Genomic DNA, 15176 nt, shown 5'->3' with positions numbered 1-15176 from the left:
GATGATCAAATGTTCCTAAAAGCCCTCTCAGCCTTCATTTTAAAAAACAGTACTTCTCGGGGCGCCTGGGTGGCGCAGTCGGTTAAGCGTCCGACTTCAGCCAGGTCACGATCTCACGGTCCGTGAGTTCGAGCCCCGCGTCAGGCTCTGGGCTGATGGCTCAGAGCCTGGAGCCTGTTTCCGATTCTGTGTCTCCCTCTCTCTCTGCCCCTCCCCCGTTCATGCTCTGTCTCTCTCTGTCCCAAAAATAAATAAACGTTGAAAAAAAATTAAAAAAAAAAAACAAAAAAAAAACAATACTTCTCTAGCCTTATTTTAAATTATTCTAAATTTCTGTTTACCCTTAAAAATAATTTATTGGAGAACAGAAGACTTCTGGACTTTGTGTTTTAACTTTATTTTGTCACTGTTTTCTTTTTTTTTCATATTTGAACTTTTTTTTTTTAATCATTACCATTGAGTAAATTTAGGATGTGAAACCTAACTGTGGGCTGCTGACAAATTTCTGCATGTTTCTAAGATTCCAGCTCAGATGTAAATGATTCTTGAAAGCTTTCTCTGGTTTCTTAGCAAAGTTGGTAAGATAGCATCCTCCTGTTCTTTTAAGCATTTATTCATAGCTCATTTAAAGCACTGGGGTATGTACGTCTATATACATACACACATGCCAGAAAGGGGCGTGTGGTTTTCATCTCCCTTTACTCAGCTGCCTGGTCTGTGGATATTGTTGAATAATGAATGAACAAATATATATATAAAAAATGTTAAATTTTAATTTAAAATTCACTGAGGCATAATTACTATAAATTGCCTTTTCAAAAAACAATTTTTTTTTTTTTTTAGGCAAAATCCAACGGAGAGACTTGGAAATCTGAAGAATGGAATCAATGACATTAAGAGACACAGGTACGTAGCTAATTCTCTGCCAGAAAAAAAAAAAAAGAAATTTATAGAAAAAAAATGAAGCTTCTCTCAGTAGGTCACAAGGGTCCCTTTACGGATGCTCAGTTTCTCCTTTTTGGTGGTTTTCTTTTTAATTTGTGTTTTACTAGTGCAGTTACAATAATCAGTCTCATTTCTTTACTGTTGGAAATTCACATCAAGAATGTGAATCACGTCTTTAAGTTATAGTGACTTAGCTTTTTATACACTGCTATTCTTATTTTTTAGTATCAACTTGGATTCTATAGACGAATTAATTTTTAATTTTGACCTTTGATTTATGAGTAAAGTACAATATAGTCTCTGTTGTCAATATTAAAGAGAAATCAACTGTTAAATAGTGTTCTTTTTTAGTTTTAGTAATAATATGTATTTATTTTAAATATAATTTTCCTCTGACTAGCTCTCCAAATTTTGAAGCCTAGTGTTGTATTTCACTTTTGGGGTAAAGTACATTGATTTCCACAAAACCTCAAACAGTGTTTTAGCCTTATACAATAATCTAATATGCATCTCTTTGGCTCTGTGGATTTCTAAAGCTGGTCTTTAGAACCATTGGTGACTTGCATGAGTTATCCTCTTTGATGTGGTTGCATATGAGGAGTTAAAGCCTTTCAGATTTTTTTTTTTTTTTAGAGAGAGAACGCAAGCAGGGGAGAGGGCAGAGGGAGACAGAGAAAGAGAGAAAGAAGAGAGAGAGAGACAGAGAGAGAGAGAATCTTAAGCAGTCTCTGTGCTTAGCGTGGAGCCCCATTTGGGGCTCAATTCCATGACCCTGGGATCATAACCTGAACTGAAATCAAGAGTCAAACGCTCAACTGACTGAGCCACCCATGTGCCCCCAGATTTTTTTTTAAATTGATGCCTAGCTAAATCCTGCAGTCCTCAAGATGTTTTAATTTTCCTCATGGTATACAGATATAAAATATCGCCTGTTGATAGTACTATTGATAAAAGAAAAACTAAATTTGAGAATTTCATCATTGAAAACGTGTGAACCCGCTAAAGTGTTTTCTGTTCAGAAATGAAAACACCTCTCAGTATTTCATTCCTATCTGGATTTTTTTTTTTTTTTTTTTGTACTGAAGAAGCAGAGGCATATAAATGCAGCATGGAAATAAAGGGAGAGAAGCTTCTGAATAGAAACACTATTCATTTTGCTTTAACAGTAGTGGTGCAGCTTCAAAAAAAAAAAAAAAAAATCCCCTGCTGCCAGCCCTGCTCCATCTATTCATGAACTTACTTGAAATAAAGCCATGTATTCAACATTGTAAATTCATATTGGGCCTTGCCTTAAGGGTGTGTTAGGAGGGAGGGAGGATGATACAGACTCCTCTGCGCATTTAGAGACATCAAAATGCTTTTGGTATTTTATTGTTCTTTGTGATCCTTTGGATTGCCCTCAGTGTCAAGCTCCTTATTTGTCTTAGATTCCAATTTATCTTTCTTTCTCCATGCTGTTATCACAATTTCTGTTCTCATTATAAAATGACACATAAGCCCACTATTCATATTAGGCAAACAAGTGTCCTGTCAGTTAAAGTCATTCTTCCAGTATTATTGTCCTCCTTTCTCTCATTAAAGAAGCGTCTTCAGTTTTGCTCTGGGATGGTTGGGTTAACAGGCTCTGGTTTTATCTTTTATTTCTTATTTACCTGAGGCTCATTTAAATGTGGCTGTCAAATTGTGATTGGGTGCACATACAAATTGATACTAAAGGCTTTTCTCACGTCAGCGTGGTAATGAAGAATTTTGAATTTCCTTCCCTGTGGGGATTAATTTACCCACTCTTCTTAACAGGCAGGATGTTCTTTGCCGCATTAGGGTACAGAGTGCCGCACATGAGATAGAGGTCAGTAATGAGATGTACCAAATTTACACAGTGCCGTTCAGTGAGCCCCAGGAGCTCAAAGACATCATTTCATCTGATTTTTGTAGTGCTTCTTATGATACAAAGCTGAGGCAGGGGGGACCTGAAAAAGAGATCTCTCCCTGCCTTCAAGTAGGAGGGTTCTAAAACCTTCCACATGTCTCCAAGGCTTAGAGCTTCCCTACTCAGTATATTCTTGGACTTAAAAAGAATATCTTTCTGAAATTTGCCATCAGATTTTCCCACTCTTCTCTAAAGTAAAACATATGCTTTTTTCTTAGAGAACCATTCATTTTAAGTTTGTATTTAAAAACAATACAGTTTAACATGGCCTGTTGTTGGTTGTCCATTCTGAGTTGTCACCTGAACTAAAAATAATCAGAGCGCCTCCCTCCCCTATTTCTGAGCTAACTTATAAACTAGGCACCGATCACGTCTCCCAACACCTATCTGAAAAGAGGGATAATATATTTGTAGGGTGCAATTAAATCTTTCCTGCTAGATAGGGGAATAATTTGTTTCAGGTATCTTAATGTTACCCTTAATAGGTCTAGCCACTAAAATTACTTTCAAAGAATAGCTTCTACAGGGCTTCTAAAAATGAAGAAGCAATTTATGTGCCATTGCTGCTAATATTTTTTTGGTGAATATTTTTCCCACATGAATGCATGCTGGCACTGGCATTACTTAAAATGTGGTTGGTGTCAAAAGGCCAAGTGTTAAGTGAATGGCCACTCATGTTAAGTAAATATTGCCATAAGTCAAATTGTAACAAGTACTCAGCGAAGAATGTATAGGCTCTTTGATTCGGTAGAGTAACAGCAGTGATTTTTATTAATATTTATGGAGTAGCTTCTGGGTAGAGAGCACTGTAAAATATGTTAAAAGAAATTGTGGCGATATCTGGTGGCAAAAGAAAAGAATCCACATAACTGTGCACCTAGAAATCCCTAAAAATGGAGCCTCAGTCTATGCAAAGAAGCTGATGGGTGGATCAGGGAGAGGACTTCTGTGGTTTTGTAGCAAGAACAGAGGAAGCCATACAGTTGGGGCTGCTGTCTGACTTTCACTCTTTGATTAGTGTCTCAACAGCTTTCACTAAAATGGCCCTTTTGGTTAAGAATGCCATCTGAAATGGAATGTACTAGAGCCTTCCCTCTGTTTATAGTACTTTTTGTCTTGCTAAGCTTAGACTTGGAATGGGGAAGCCAGAGACTGAATGAAGACCAACTCCAGGGGTGGGAAGAGATTAGAAAAGATGGAAGAGTGTAGGGAGCCTGGGTGGCTTAGTCAGTTAAACATCCCACTCTTGATTTTGGCTCAGGTCATGATCTCACCATTTGTGAGTTCTAGCCCCGTGTCAGGCTCTGTGCTGTCAGTGAAGCCTGCTTGGGATTCTCTGTCTCCCTCCATCTCTGCCCCTCCCCAGTTCACATTCTCTCTCACTGAAAAATAAATAAATGAACATTAAAAAAAAAAGATGGAACAACATAACTTCTGGCGTGGCTCACAGACAGGAGTGGGACAGCCTCCCAAAATCACCCAGCCTTCAGCCTCCCATCTCTACCAAGGCCCTGCCGCATCACGGCCCCCTGTGGTCATGCTCCACACAGCAGCCAGAATTATCCTTTGGAAGTGTGCTTAGATTCCGTCATTTCCTTAGAACTTTCTTTATTTTCTTCTTCCTTTTTTAAATCTTTTTTTAAGTTTATTTATTCAGAGAGAGAGAGAGAGAGAGACAGAGAGAGGCACGAGCGGGGGAGTGACATAGAGTAAAGGAGCAAGAGAATCCCAAGCAGGCTTCTCACTGACAGTGTGATGTCACTGAGAGTGACTTTTTTCCTCTTCCTACTTCGATTTGACACATTTTATTAAGTTTGCTTTTTTAATTTATTCTGAGAGAGAAAGCAAGTGGGGATCGGGAGCAGAGAGAGAGGTAGAGAGAGAATCCCAGGCAGGCTCTGTACTGTCGGTGCATGGGGCCTGATGCAGGGCCGAAACTCACAAACCATGAGATCATGACCTGAGCCAAGATCAAGAGTCGGACGCTTCACTGACTGGGCCATCCAGGTGCCCCTTGCTTAGAACTTTCTAATGGCTTCCCATTAAGCATAAAATCCTGATTCCATACTATGTTCTACAAGGCTTACGTGGCCTGGCCTCTGGCCAATTCTCAGATACCTTATTTTTTGTTCTAGTTTCCTCTCCATTCACCACCCTTCAGCTCATTTCCGTCACTTCCTTTCATTTAGGGCCTTGCCACGAGTTTTCCCATGGATCTCCCCTCTCTTCATTCCAGCCGGTCCTAACGTCCTATCTCAGTCACCCCCCACCATGTTATTCCCTTTTATCTTCCTAGTACTTACTAGTATCTGAAATTAAGTATTAGTATTGTTTATTTGTTTTGTTTATTTCCTTGTAAACTCCTGTAAAAATATAAATATCCTAAAAGCAGGACCTTTGTTTGTTTGTTTGTTTGTTTGTTTGTTTGTTTTTGATGCCTGGGACCAAACTGATTTTCCATAAATTGTGCTGGCGAGCTTTTCAATAGAAAAGATCAGTGGGTATAGAAGAGTATTATTACATGTTCCTTATAAGATTCCGAGAGACAGGATACATTATTTACATCCAAGAGAAGCAAGGCCTCCTTACTTCTACTGTTGCATTTCCAACCCACCAAGTTTGATATGTGTCCTAAAGACCAGATCATTACATTTATTTATTTATTTATTTATTTATTTATTTATTTTCTTCTTTTTTTTTTTTTAAATGTTTTTATTTACTTTTGAGAAAGAGAGATTGGGAGAGAGCAAAAGCAGGGGAGGGGAAGAGTGAGAGGGAGGCAGAGGATCTGGAGAGGGAGGCTGACAGCACAGAGCCTGATGCAGGGCTCGAACTCATGAACCATGAGATCATGACCTGAGCCAAAGTTGTACACTTAACTGACTGAGCCACCCAGGCACCCCCAGATAATTTTATTTTTAGATTAATGATGTGGAAGCAATAAATAAAAAGAAACTTCATCTGGCTATCAGCTTAACCTCATTACAGATTATTGTAAAATACCTTTTTATCTTGGAGCTTTTTGTATACAAATCACCAAGAGCACCACCAAGGTGGAATGATATTCTAAGACATGATAGGAAGAGGTTATGCATAAGTGTCTTCTCTTGAAGAGTCATTCAGTTATTCAACAAACATTTATTGGGGCGCCTGGGTGGCGCAGTCGGCAAGCGTCCAACTTCAGCCAGGTCACGATCTCGCGGTCCGGGAGTTCGAGCCCCGCGTCAGGATCTGGGCTGATGGCTCAGAGCCTGGAGCCTGTTTCCGATTCTGTGTCTCCCTCTCTCTCTGCCCCTCCCCCGTTCATGCTCTGTCTCTCTCTGTCCCAAAAATAAATAAACGTTGAAAAAAAATTAAAAAAACAAACAAACAAACATTTATTGAGCCTGGTTTGATGACTAGTCTTGCTCCTAGTGTCAGGGACACAGAAGGAAAGCAAACAGATGAAAATTCTTGTCCTCATGGAGCTAGCATTCTAGCGGGGAAGATAGGATGAACAGGATAACTAAGTAAAGTATATGGCAGATACATCAAATAGCAGAGAACTAAAGCAGGAAGGAGGATAAGAAGTGGGGTGGGGGGGTATGGAAGTGAGATGTTACATTGGATGGTCAAAGAAGACCTCACCAAGAAAATGATCTTTGAGAAAAGACCTGACAGTATTGAGGGAACAAACCACATGCAAATCTGGGGAGAGAACCATCTAGCTTTGAGTGCAAAGGTCTGCAAGTGGGAGCATCTCTGCCTTGTTGGAAGAACGAGGAAGAAGAGAGGAAGGAAAGTAGGACGGTGGTGAGGTGGGGTATGGGGTGGTGGTGGAAAGGGTGGTGTGCAAGGCCTTAGGGGTTACAGTGAAATCTTGGCCTTTCACACTGAGCAAAGTGGGAAGCATTGGAGGGGGGGTGTTGAACAAAGGTCTGACGTGATCTGACTTATGTTTTAAATGATCACACTTGCTGCTCAGTGATTTCCTGTGGACAAAAGCAGAAAGACCTCTTGGGAAGTTATTGCAATAATACAGGTGAGGAATAGTAGTGGCTTGGCCCATGCTGGTAGAGTGAAGGTGATGAGAATTTTTCACATTCTGAATTCAGATAGATTTTGAAGGTAACACTGACAAGATTTGCATTTGGACTGAGGTAGAGATGAGAGAAAGGATAACTCCAAGGTCTTTGGTTGGAGCAACTGGAAGAGTTGAGGCCAGCTCGTTGGGGGAACATTTGGACCTCCAGTGTGGGCCTGCTACATGCTCGATGCAGGTTAGACACCTACTTAGGAGATGGGGAATAGCAGCTGTAACTATTAGCCTGGGAAGCAATGGAGAGCTCTTGATTGGAAATAGAAATGGTTAACCAGTGTATAAATGCTATCCAAAGCTATAAGACTGAATGAGTTTACCCAGGAAATGAGGGTAGTTGAAAAAAGAAGGTTCAAGGACTGAGCCCTGAAGCATACCAATTTCCTTTGGAAATAGCAGTGGGAAAGGAGCTACAGCACCCAAAAAGGTAGGAGAATAACATGTCTTGGAAGCCAAGTGAAAACAGTATTTCAGGAAGCCTGAGTGATGAACCATGGCAAATGCTCATAGGTTAAGTAAGACAAAAACTGAGATTTGAAGACTTCACAGGAGTGAAGGGGGTGAATGCTGATTGCATTCAGGAGAAATACAGGTGCAGTCAGGAGAATATTGGTAAGTAGAGGGATTAGATCATTCTTCCAAGGAGTTTTCCTGTGGTGGGGGGAGAAAAATAAAGTGAAAGTTGGATGGGCACTCAGGTCAAGGGAGGGCATTTTGGGGGTGCCTGGGTGGCTCAGTTGGTTAAGCGTCTGACTCTTGATATTGGCTCAGGTCATTATTTCAGGATTCGTGAGTTTGAGCCCCACGTTGGGCTCTATGCTGACAGTGTGGAGCCTGCTTAGGACTCTCTCTCTATTTCTCTCTCTCTCTCTCTCTCTCTCTGCCCCTCCTGTGCTCTCTCTGTCTCTCTCTCTCTCTCTCTGTCTCAAAATAAATAAATAAAATTTAAAAACAAAGGGAAGGTGTTTTTGTGGTTGGAAGAAATAAAATGCCCCCATACTGATGGGAACGATCTAGCAGGTAGACATTAAAGATTCAAGAGAGAGGACAATGGCAGATACATGTCTCTGAATAGAGACGTCTCCAGATCAAGTACCCGGTGGAGGAGCTGAGCTGAGCTTACCGAGTTAACCCTGGTGCACCAGGGATGCAAGCACACGGATGTGGGCAGGCAGGCAGATATGCTGGTAGGGGATTGTAGCAACTCAGTTTTTTTCAGTGAAACAGGAAGCCAGGTCACCATTTGGGAGTGAGGATGGAGGTGGGGAAGGTTTCTGGAAGTTTGAGGAGGGAGGACCAAGTATGAATTATGAGTCTAGGGGAGTGTGACAATGGGTGGGACAACAGGGAAATCTAGACCAATTGCTGGGCAGCATTAACTGCCCCCTTGAGGTTAGTGGGCATGGATTTAATGTGACAGCAGACAACCAGACAGACATGCATTTTTCCACCGGCCACTTGCAGCTGCACTGTCGTGGGTGGGGAGAGGGCAACAGAATGGACTGACAGACACCTTGATGTGTTAAGAGTTGATCTGGCGAGTAATATTCCTCTGTACTGTTTTTACTTCTCAGGTGGTTAAATGGTTTTAATTGGGAGGGACTGAAAGCGCGGAACCTTCCATCACCTTTACAAAGAGAGGTATGGTATCTACTCTACTCCATTTGTTCTAGTTTCTGTTTTTATAAGCAGAATATGGGTGTCTTTGTGTGTGCCACAGTTTAGATTTTTTAATCGGTTTTTAAAAGTCAGTGAAAATGTCACAGCAGTTGTGATTATAGGGACTAAATAGCATTTCTTATTTGATGGCGATTAGCTCAATTCTCAGGAACCAGTTACATATAAATCTAAGTCCCCATGTCGTTGGTGTTGGTCAGACTGACAAAGGGCTCTAGAAGTATATAATATGAATCATACGTATTATTTAAAATTTTCTAGTTAGCCATAGGAAAATGAAACGGGTGAAATTAATTTTAATCACTACAGCGTATTAAAAACTTGCCGTTTTGATGTGTCATCGATATAAAATTTTAATGAGATGTCATGTTCATTTTTCCATACTGTTTTTGAAATCCCAAGTGGATTTTACAGTTACAGCAATCTCACTTTGAACTAGCCACCTTTCACGTGCTCAGTCACCACCTGTTGCTGGTTGGACAGCCCAGCTCTAGAGAAAGCAGATCATCTGCTAACTTGCAAGGGGAAGAATGACTCAGGAATGATCTAGGTCAACACCCTACAGACTCTATGCAGTGTTCTCGTTACTGGAATTTTAAAGATCTGTGACTCCCTCGTACATTTTTAGATTGACATCTCAGTGTTTTCATCACATGCTTAAATTATTGTGAAGGATGTGATTTCTAGTTTGTTGTAAATATTGACATTTTGAAGTAAAACATTCCTCCTTTAAATATATGCAATGTGATCTAAATACCAGTGAGATTTGATGCCCATCAGCCACTTAAAAAATACAGACAGCGGGGCTCCTGGGTGGCTCAGTGGGTTAAACATCTGACTCTTGATTTTGGCTCAGGTCATGATCTCATGGTTCCTGAGATGGAGCCCCACCTTGGGCTCTGCGCTGACAGCTCAGAACCAGCTTGGGATTCTCTATTTCTTCCCCTCTCCCCCCCACCCCACCTTATGCTCTTTCTCTCTCTCTCTCTCTCTCTCTCTCTGTCTCTGTCTCTGTCTCTCAAAGTAAAAAAATATACTTAAAAAATAAAAAATACTGACAGCAATATTACATAATTCTTTTTTCTCCTTGAATTTATATTTTTATATTCCCATCCTATTTTCCCTAAAAAAATTATTTATGTAAAAGTATTCCTATGCTTGCCAGTATTTGAGTATTCTTTAAATGGCTTCGAACTATAGTTTTCTAAATTTTAAAATCCCTGTGAAAAAACAGAAATTTCTGTGACAACATAAATATTTCTTCTGGATTCAGTTATAATTACATTTTTATAGCATTGAGTATCAATCAACAGAAATATGTTATAAAATTTTAAAGTAAGTATTTAACAAATATTTCCTGAAAAGAGAGAAATGTCACTTATTAAAAAAATGGGATCAGGGGGTGCCTGCATGGTTCAGTAGGTTGAGCGTCCAACTCTTGATTTTGCCCGAGTCATGGGATCGGGCTCACTGGGCTCAAGATTCTCTCTCTCTCTCTCTGCCCCTCTCTCCCACTCATGCTGTGTCTCTCTCTCTGAAATTAAATAATAATAATAACAATAAAATAACAATAAAAGAATGGGAATGGGTTCAGGGTCCACATCAATTCTATTCCTTTTTAAAATTATATTGGGTGGCTCATTGGTTAAACGTCTGACTTTGGCTCAGGTCATGATCTCACTGCTCATGAGTTCAAGCCCCGCATGAGGTTCTGTGCTGACAGCTCAGAGCCTGGAGCCTGTTTTGGATTCTGTGTCTCCCTCTCTGCCCGTCCCCTGCTTGTGCTCTCTCTCTCTCTCTCTATTTATCTCTTTCTCAAAAATAAATAAATACAAAAAATATTTAAAATTATATGGATATAAATGCTAAGAGCTGTGTTCACATAGGTAAGTGGGAATGGAAGGTTTTATATTAGCAGTGTTGCTTTGAATACCTTATGAGTGATCTCCAACCTCCTCTAAAAACACATTATGACCTTCCATAAGTAGTATTTGTACTGATTTATCAGCTGAGAGTCCAGTTGTGTACTTTTAAATTTTGTTTGCAAGCAAATAATTGAAAACCATCTGATTTGTAAAATAGGTTAATTCCAGAATCATTTCACTCTTTGAACAGGGTCAGTGATATTTTAAATTGACCCTTTGGCATTCTGGAAACTTTATATGGGTCAATTAACCGTATAAAAATCCACTTTTATAAAGTGGAAAAAGTATTTAAAAGTGGCAAATTTTGATTTTTTAAAAATATTTGCTGTTAAAATGTTTTTCAATCTGAAAAAAAAAAAGATATAATTTCTACCACTTTTTCTTTTGGATGTACCTCCTCAGGCCAGGAAGCTTCTATTGAATGTAATGCAGTGACCAGATCCATTGAGGCTCAAAAACGATAATTGGTAGGGGCGCCTGGGTGGCTCAGTTGGGTGAATGTCCAACTTCGGCTCAGGTCACGATCTCGTGGTTCATGGGTTTGAGCCCCGCATCGGGCTCTGTGCTGACAGCTCAGAGCCTGGAGCCTGCTTCGGACTCTGTGTCTCCTTCTCTGTCTGTGCCTCCCCCACTTGTGCTCTGTCTCTCTCTATCAAAAATAAATAAATGTAAAAAAAAATTTTTTAATGATAAATGGTCATCTTTTCCTTACATGTAACTTACCACTGGTTGCAGTATAAAATCGTTGTTCAAATATAAGAAGAATTACCTGTATATAATAGCTTGCTCAGTCAACGTTCTCCTCACCTTTGGTTTAATTCTTCCTCTATTAGCTCAGTGGACCCACAGACCACAGCTACTTTGACAAGTATCCCCCTGAAAAGGGTGTGCCTCCAGATGAACTGTCAGGCTGGGATAAAGACTTCTGACAGAAGAAAAGATGATTACTGCCGATACATACAGAAGAAGAGTGTAAGGACCAATAACCCAGTAGTGATCATTTCTCTCTTTGGAGTATTATAATATCTTTTGGAAGACCATTAGGGAAGAGGAATCCCTGGCCATGAGCTGGGTGGACGATGTGGCTATGAAGGTGGTTCTGAATTATAATGTCTCATTTAGATGCTGTGAATTATTCATGTATTCTATTCTTCGCTTTTCTCAAATGCTGAAGGCTATCCTATTCCCCTCTCCACAGTCTGAACCAGTTGTGCTGATGGGGCACCATTTTGTCTGCAATCTGTTGCTCCATCCCAATCATACTTGTCTCCTTTGAATCCTAATAAGGTTTAAAAAGTGTCTTGCCTTTGAGCAACTAAGTCACGCAAATGGAAGGAAGAACAGGGGTGAGCTTTAGAAGGCTTCCCCTGTGACAGCAATTCCAAGTAAGCATTACGGCATCTCAAAGTCGTGGTTTGCAGAAATCTTTGTAGTCCATACAAGCTCTTGATTTTCACCTGCATTCCACCTAAAAACATGTTAACATGTTTCTGGTGCTGGTCTGGGAAAGGCAAGTTTAAGTATTAGTGGTACCACTTCCTAACATAAATGAGTTAATTCATCCAGCCAGTAATTATATTCCATTGGGGAACTTGGAAAAAATAAAGCAAAAAATATTTTTCATTCTCCTGTGACCAGCTGTGATACCTCAGAGACTTTTCAAAAGCCTTGTTAAAAGTAGTTATAATGTGTGATCAGGTGATGGGCCTTTGGAAAGGTTTTATCTTATATGCTAAATATTTTCCCAATCAAAGTAGAAAACGCGCAGGCACAAAATCGTGAAGGCTTTTTCTTCTCATTAAATATGGAGGAGAATAATTTCTAATGGGTCAGGTTGCTGACTCTGAAACCCTGAGATATTTTGGCCAGTTCTATGAATGTTGCTGTTAATCAATCAAGAGTATAGAATAACCACAGTTAATTTTTAATGAAAGTCCCATTGACTAATGTTGATGCACTGTAATCACTGTTGCATCAATAACTTTTTAAGGAGATTTGAGTCATGGATGTGTTTATAATTTTAGATTTTTGAGGTAGGCAAGCACCTCGAGAAGTCATAGGACTTAAGTAAAAGGGACATCCAGGATGTGCCCTTCTGTCTTCTCACAACCTTCCAGATGATGAATAGACTAGTTTCAATGGCATTGGATGCCAGTGCCTAAGAAGTTTACTAGAGAATGTTTTTATGTATCGACCAAAATCCTACCAAATGGATGGGAAGCAGACTTTCTCTGTATCTTTTTGATCTGGCAGAGTAAAAATAACATCTAAGTTCCTGCATTATTCAAGCTTCTGGTTATATTTTCACATGCTAATGTTCTATGGGAAAAGCAACCTCTACCCACTCTCCACCCATATTTTCAGCATTCAGAAAGAGTCAGCTATATGCTTCCTGAAAAGTCAAACCAGTTAAGTGAGGCCCAACCCAAGAAGGTGCATCCTTAACAAACTGAATTTCCACATTTAGAGAATCCTTTTGCTGAACCAAAGAATTTTTGTTTCCTGGAGTAGTATTTTTAAAGATTATGTATTGTACATAGACAAAGCATTTTTAATAGGATCAACATAACCTGCTTAATGAATTTCTAAGATTTTTAAGAGATTTTTATTTGCATTTGGTTTGTAAGCATTGTATGTTTTTCATGTATATATTTTTAAATTGCCCACCTATAAATGTAGAAAATTTATGCATTCGATGGATATTAGAATTATATAGTTATAATAATAATTAATATTCTCGAAGGAGATCAATAGTGGTAATTCAAAAAAGACTTACATACATACAATAAAAACCAACTGAGAGTACTACAGTTTTATTTTGCCTGTGATTGGCCATATCAGTATACAATCTCCACATTTGATTTTATTTTGTTTCCTTTACAGTACTTAATAAAGATGAAGAAATGAACCATCATATAATCCCAATAATTCCACTGTTTCCTAGCTGGGTGACCTTGGGAAACTGAGTTCACTACTTTGAGTAGAGCACTAGCTTTCTCACCCGTAGAAGAAGGCATGGTAAAGTGGTACCTACTATAGAGGCCTGTTAAAGGCCTTAACAAAGACACCCAAAGAGTCCTTTGCTGATATCTGTGAAATAATCAATGCTGCATAGGTGGGAGCTACTGTTACCATCTCTGGTAGAATCAAAGGGGACTTAATAACCATTTAGTCTTGAACCTATGTATCATTGATATCTGTATGTACAGTTGTTCCAATTAAAATCAGTATTTATCTTCTTCTTTTAAATCATGAAGTAAAGAAGAATTCTCACCAAAATGAAGTGCTTTATTAACAGCTCACCTACATTTCTAAACTCTAATTTTTAATGAATTAAGGACATATATGTGTATATATATTCTTAGAAAATACAGCCCATCGTATTCCTGATCATTAAATCATTCTTGTCCTCTCTTTTCCAAATGCAAGGTTAAGTTTTCATTCTTGAGGCTCTTCTCTTTGGGGCCAACTTTTCACAATTGTAGTTTCTGAATATTTTCTCTAAATATGAAAATGTCTGGAGAGAGAAGAATATAATGATGAAAAGTAAGAGTTTTGAAGTTAAAAAGATCTGGGTTTGAATTCTAGCTCTGCCCAGATTTGTGTGAACAGTAAACCATATCTTTATTCATCTGTAACTCAGAGAGATATACATGTACAGCTTTGGAGTATTGGGCCAGAATATTAATACTTGTAGGTCACTGATAATAACCATTTGCAAATAAATATATACATATATTTCTTTTGGCATAATAATAAATCCTTGTTCTTTATTGCTAGGCATTGTGCTAGGGGTATTTACATCTTTTATCTGATTCACACAAGATTCTAAAGTAATCATAAACGTGCTGACTGTTGATTGCCCTCAAAGCTAGACATTGGCTTCCATATACATTTCATTCACAATTTCACTGTTGTGGTTTTTCATAGCTTAGTCCCAGTTATTATGACTATATAACAACCACAATTTAGTTGCTTAGAACAACGGTCTTATTATTATCCTAGATTCTGTGGGTCAGGAATTCAAACACACAGAGAAGATGGCTTGTCTCTGCACCACAGTATCTGGGACATCGGGGGGAAAGACTCATAGACTGGGGTAACTTCAATAGCCGGAACCTAGAATCACCTAAAGCCTTGTTACTCACTATCTGGAGCCTAGGCTGAGGACACTCAAGACTAGGACTTCTGACCAGAGTGCCTGCACATGTCCTCTCCACAGCTTGGATTCCTCACATTGTGGTGTTCTTAAACTAGTCAGACTCCTTTCATGGAATCTTAGCGTTTCAAGAGCAAGCATTCCAGGAAACAAGGGAGAAGCTGTATATTTTTTTATGAACCATCCCTGGAGTCACATATTCTGTTGGTGGAAACACTCAAAGCCCACTCAGATTTGATGAGAGGGAACATAGACTTCACTTCTTAATGAAGAGAGTTTTAAAGAATTTGCAAGCAATTTTAAAACCTGACACAATCCACTTTCTGGTCCCAGGTGAGTTATACTATTATATACGCAAAATAAACACATTCCCTCCCAAGAGCCTCCCTAAAGATATAATTTCATTACAGCATCAGGCACAGGCTTAAGATCTAGGATCTTGTCATCTAAATCCATTCCGGT

General features: G+C 39.2%; 1 protein-coding gene across 2 annotated transcripts in view; it reads left to right on the top strand.

The window, feature by feature from the left end:
- Nucleotides 1-11484, top strand: part of PRKG2 (protein kinase cGMP-dependent 2) — a 92213-nt gene extending 80729 nt beyond the window's left edge. For both annotated transcript variants that reach the window (XM_047091930.1, XM_047091929.1), the window contains exons 16-18: nucleotides 844-906; nucleotides 8528-8594; nucleotides 11389-11484. In XM_047091930.1, coding sequence (XP_046947886.1) covers nucleotides 844-906; nucleotides 8528-8594; nucleotides 11389-11484 — 226 coding nt within the window. The remainder of the gene's footprint in view (nucleotides 1-843; nucleotides 907-8527; nucleotides 8595-11388) is intronic.
- The last annotated feature ends 3692 nt before the right edge of the window (nucleotides 11485-15176 follow it).

Source organism: Lynx rufus, unplaced genomic scaffold, assembly GCF_022079265.1.
Source record: "Lynx rufus isolate CCGP_SWC_20201006 ecotype Redwood Valley unplaced genomic scaffold, mLynRuf1.p SCAF_3, whole genome shotgun sequence".
In the NCBI taxonomy this organism is placed as follows: domain Eukaryota; kingdom Metazoa; phylum Chordata; class Mammalia; order Carnivora; family Felidae; genus Lynx; species Lynx rufus.
The sequence above is the reverse complement of the archived record's forward strand: the minus strand, read 5'-3'. Positions and strand labels throughout refer to the sequence as shown.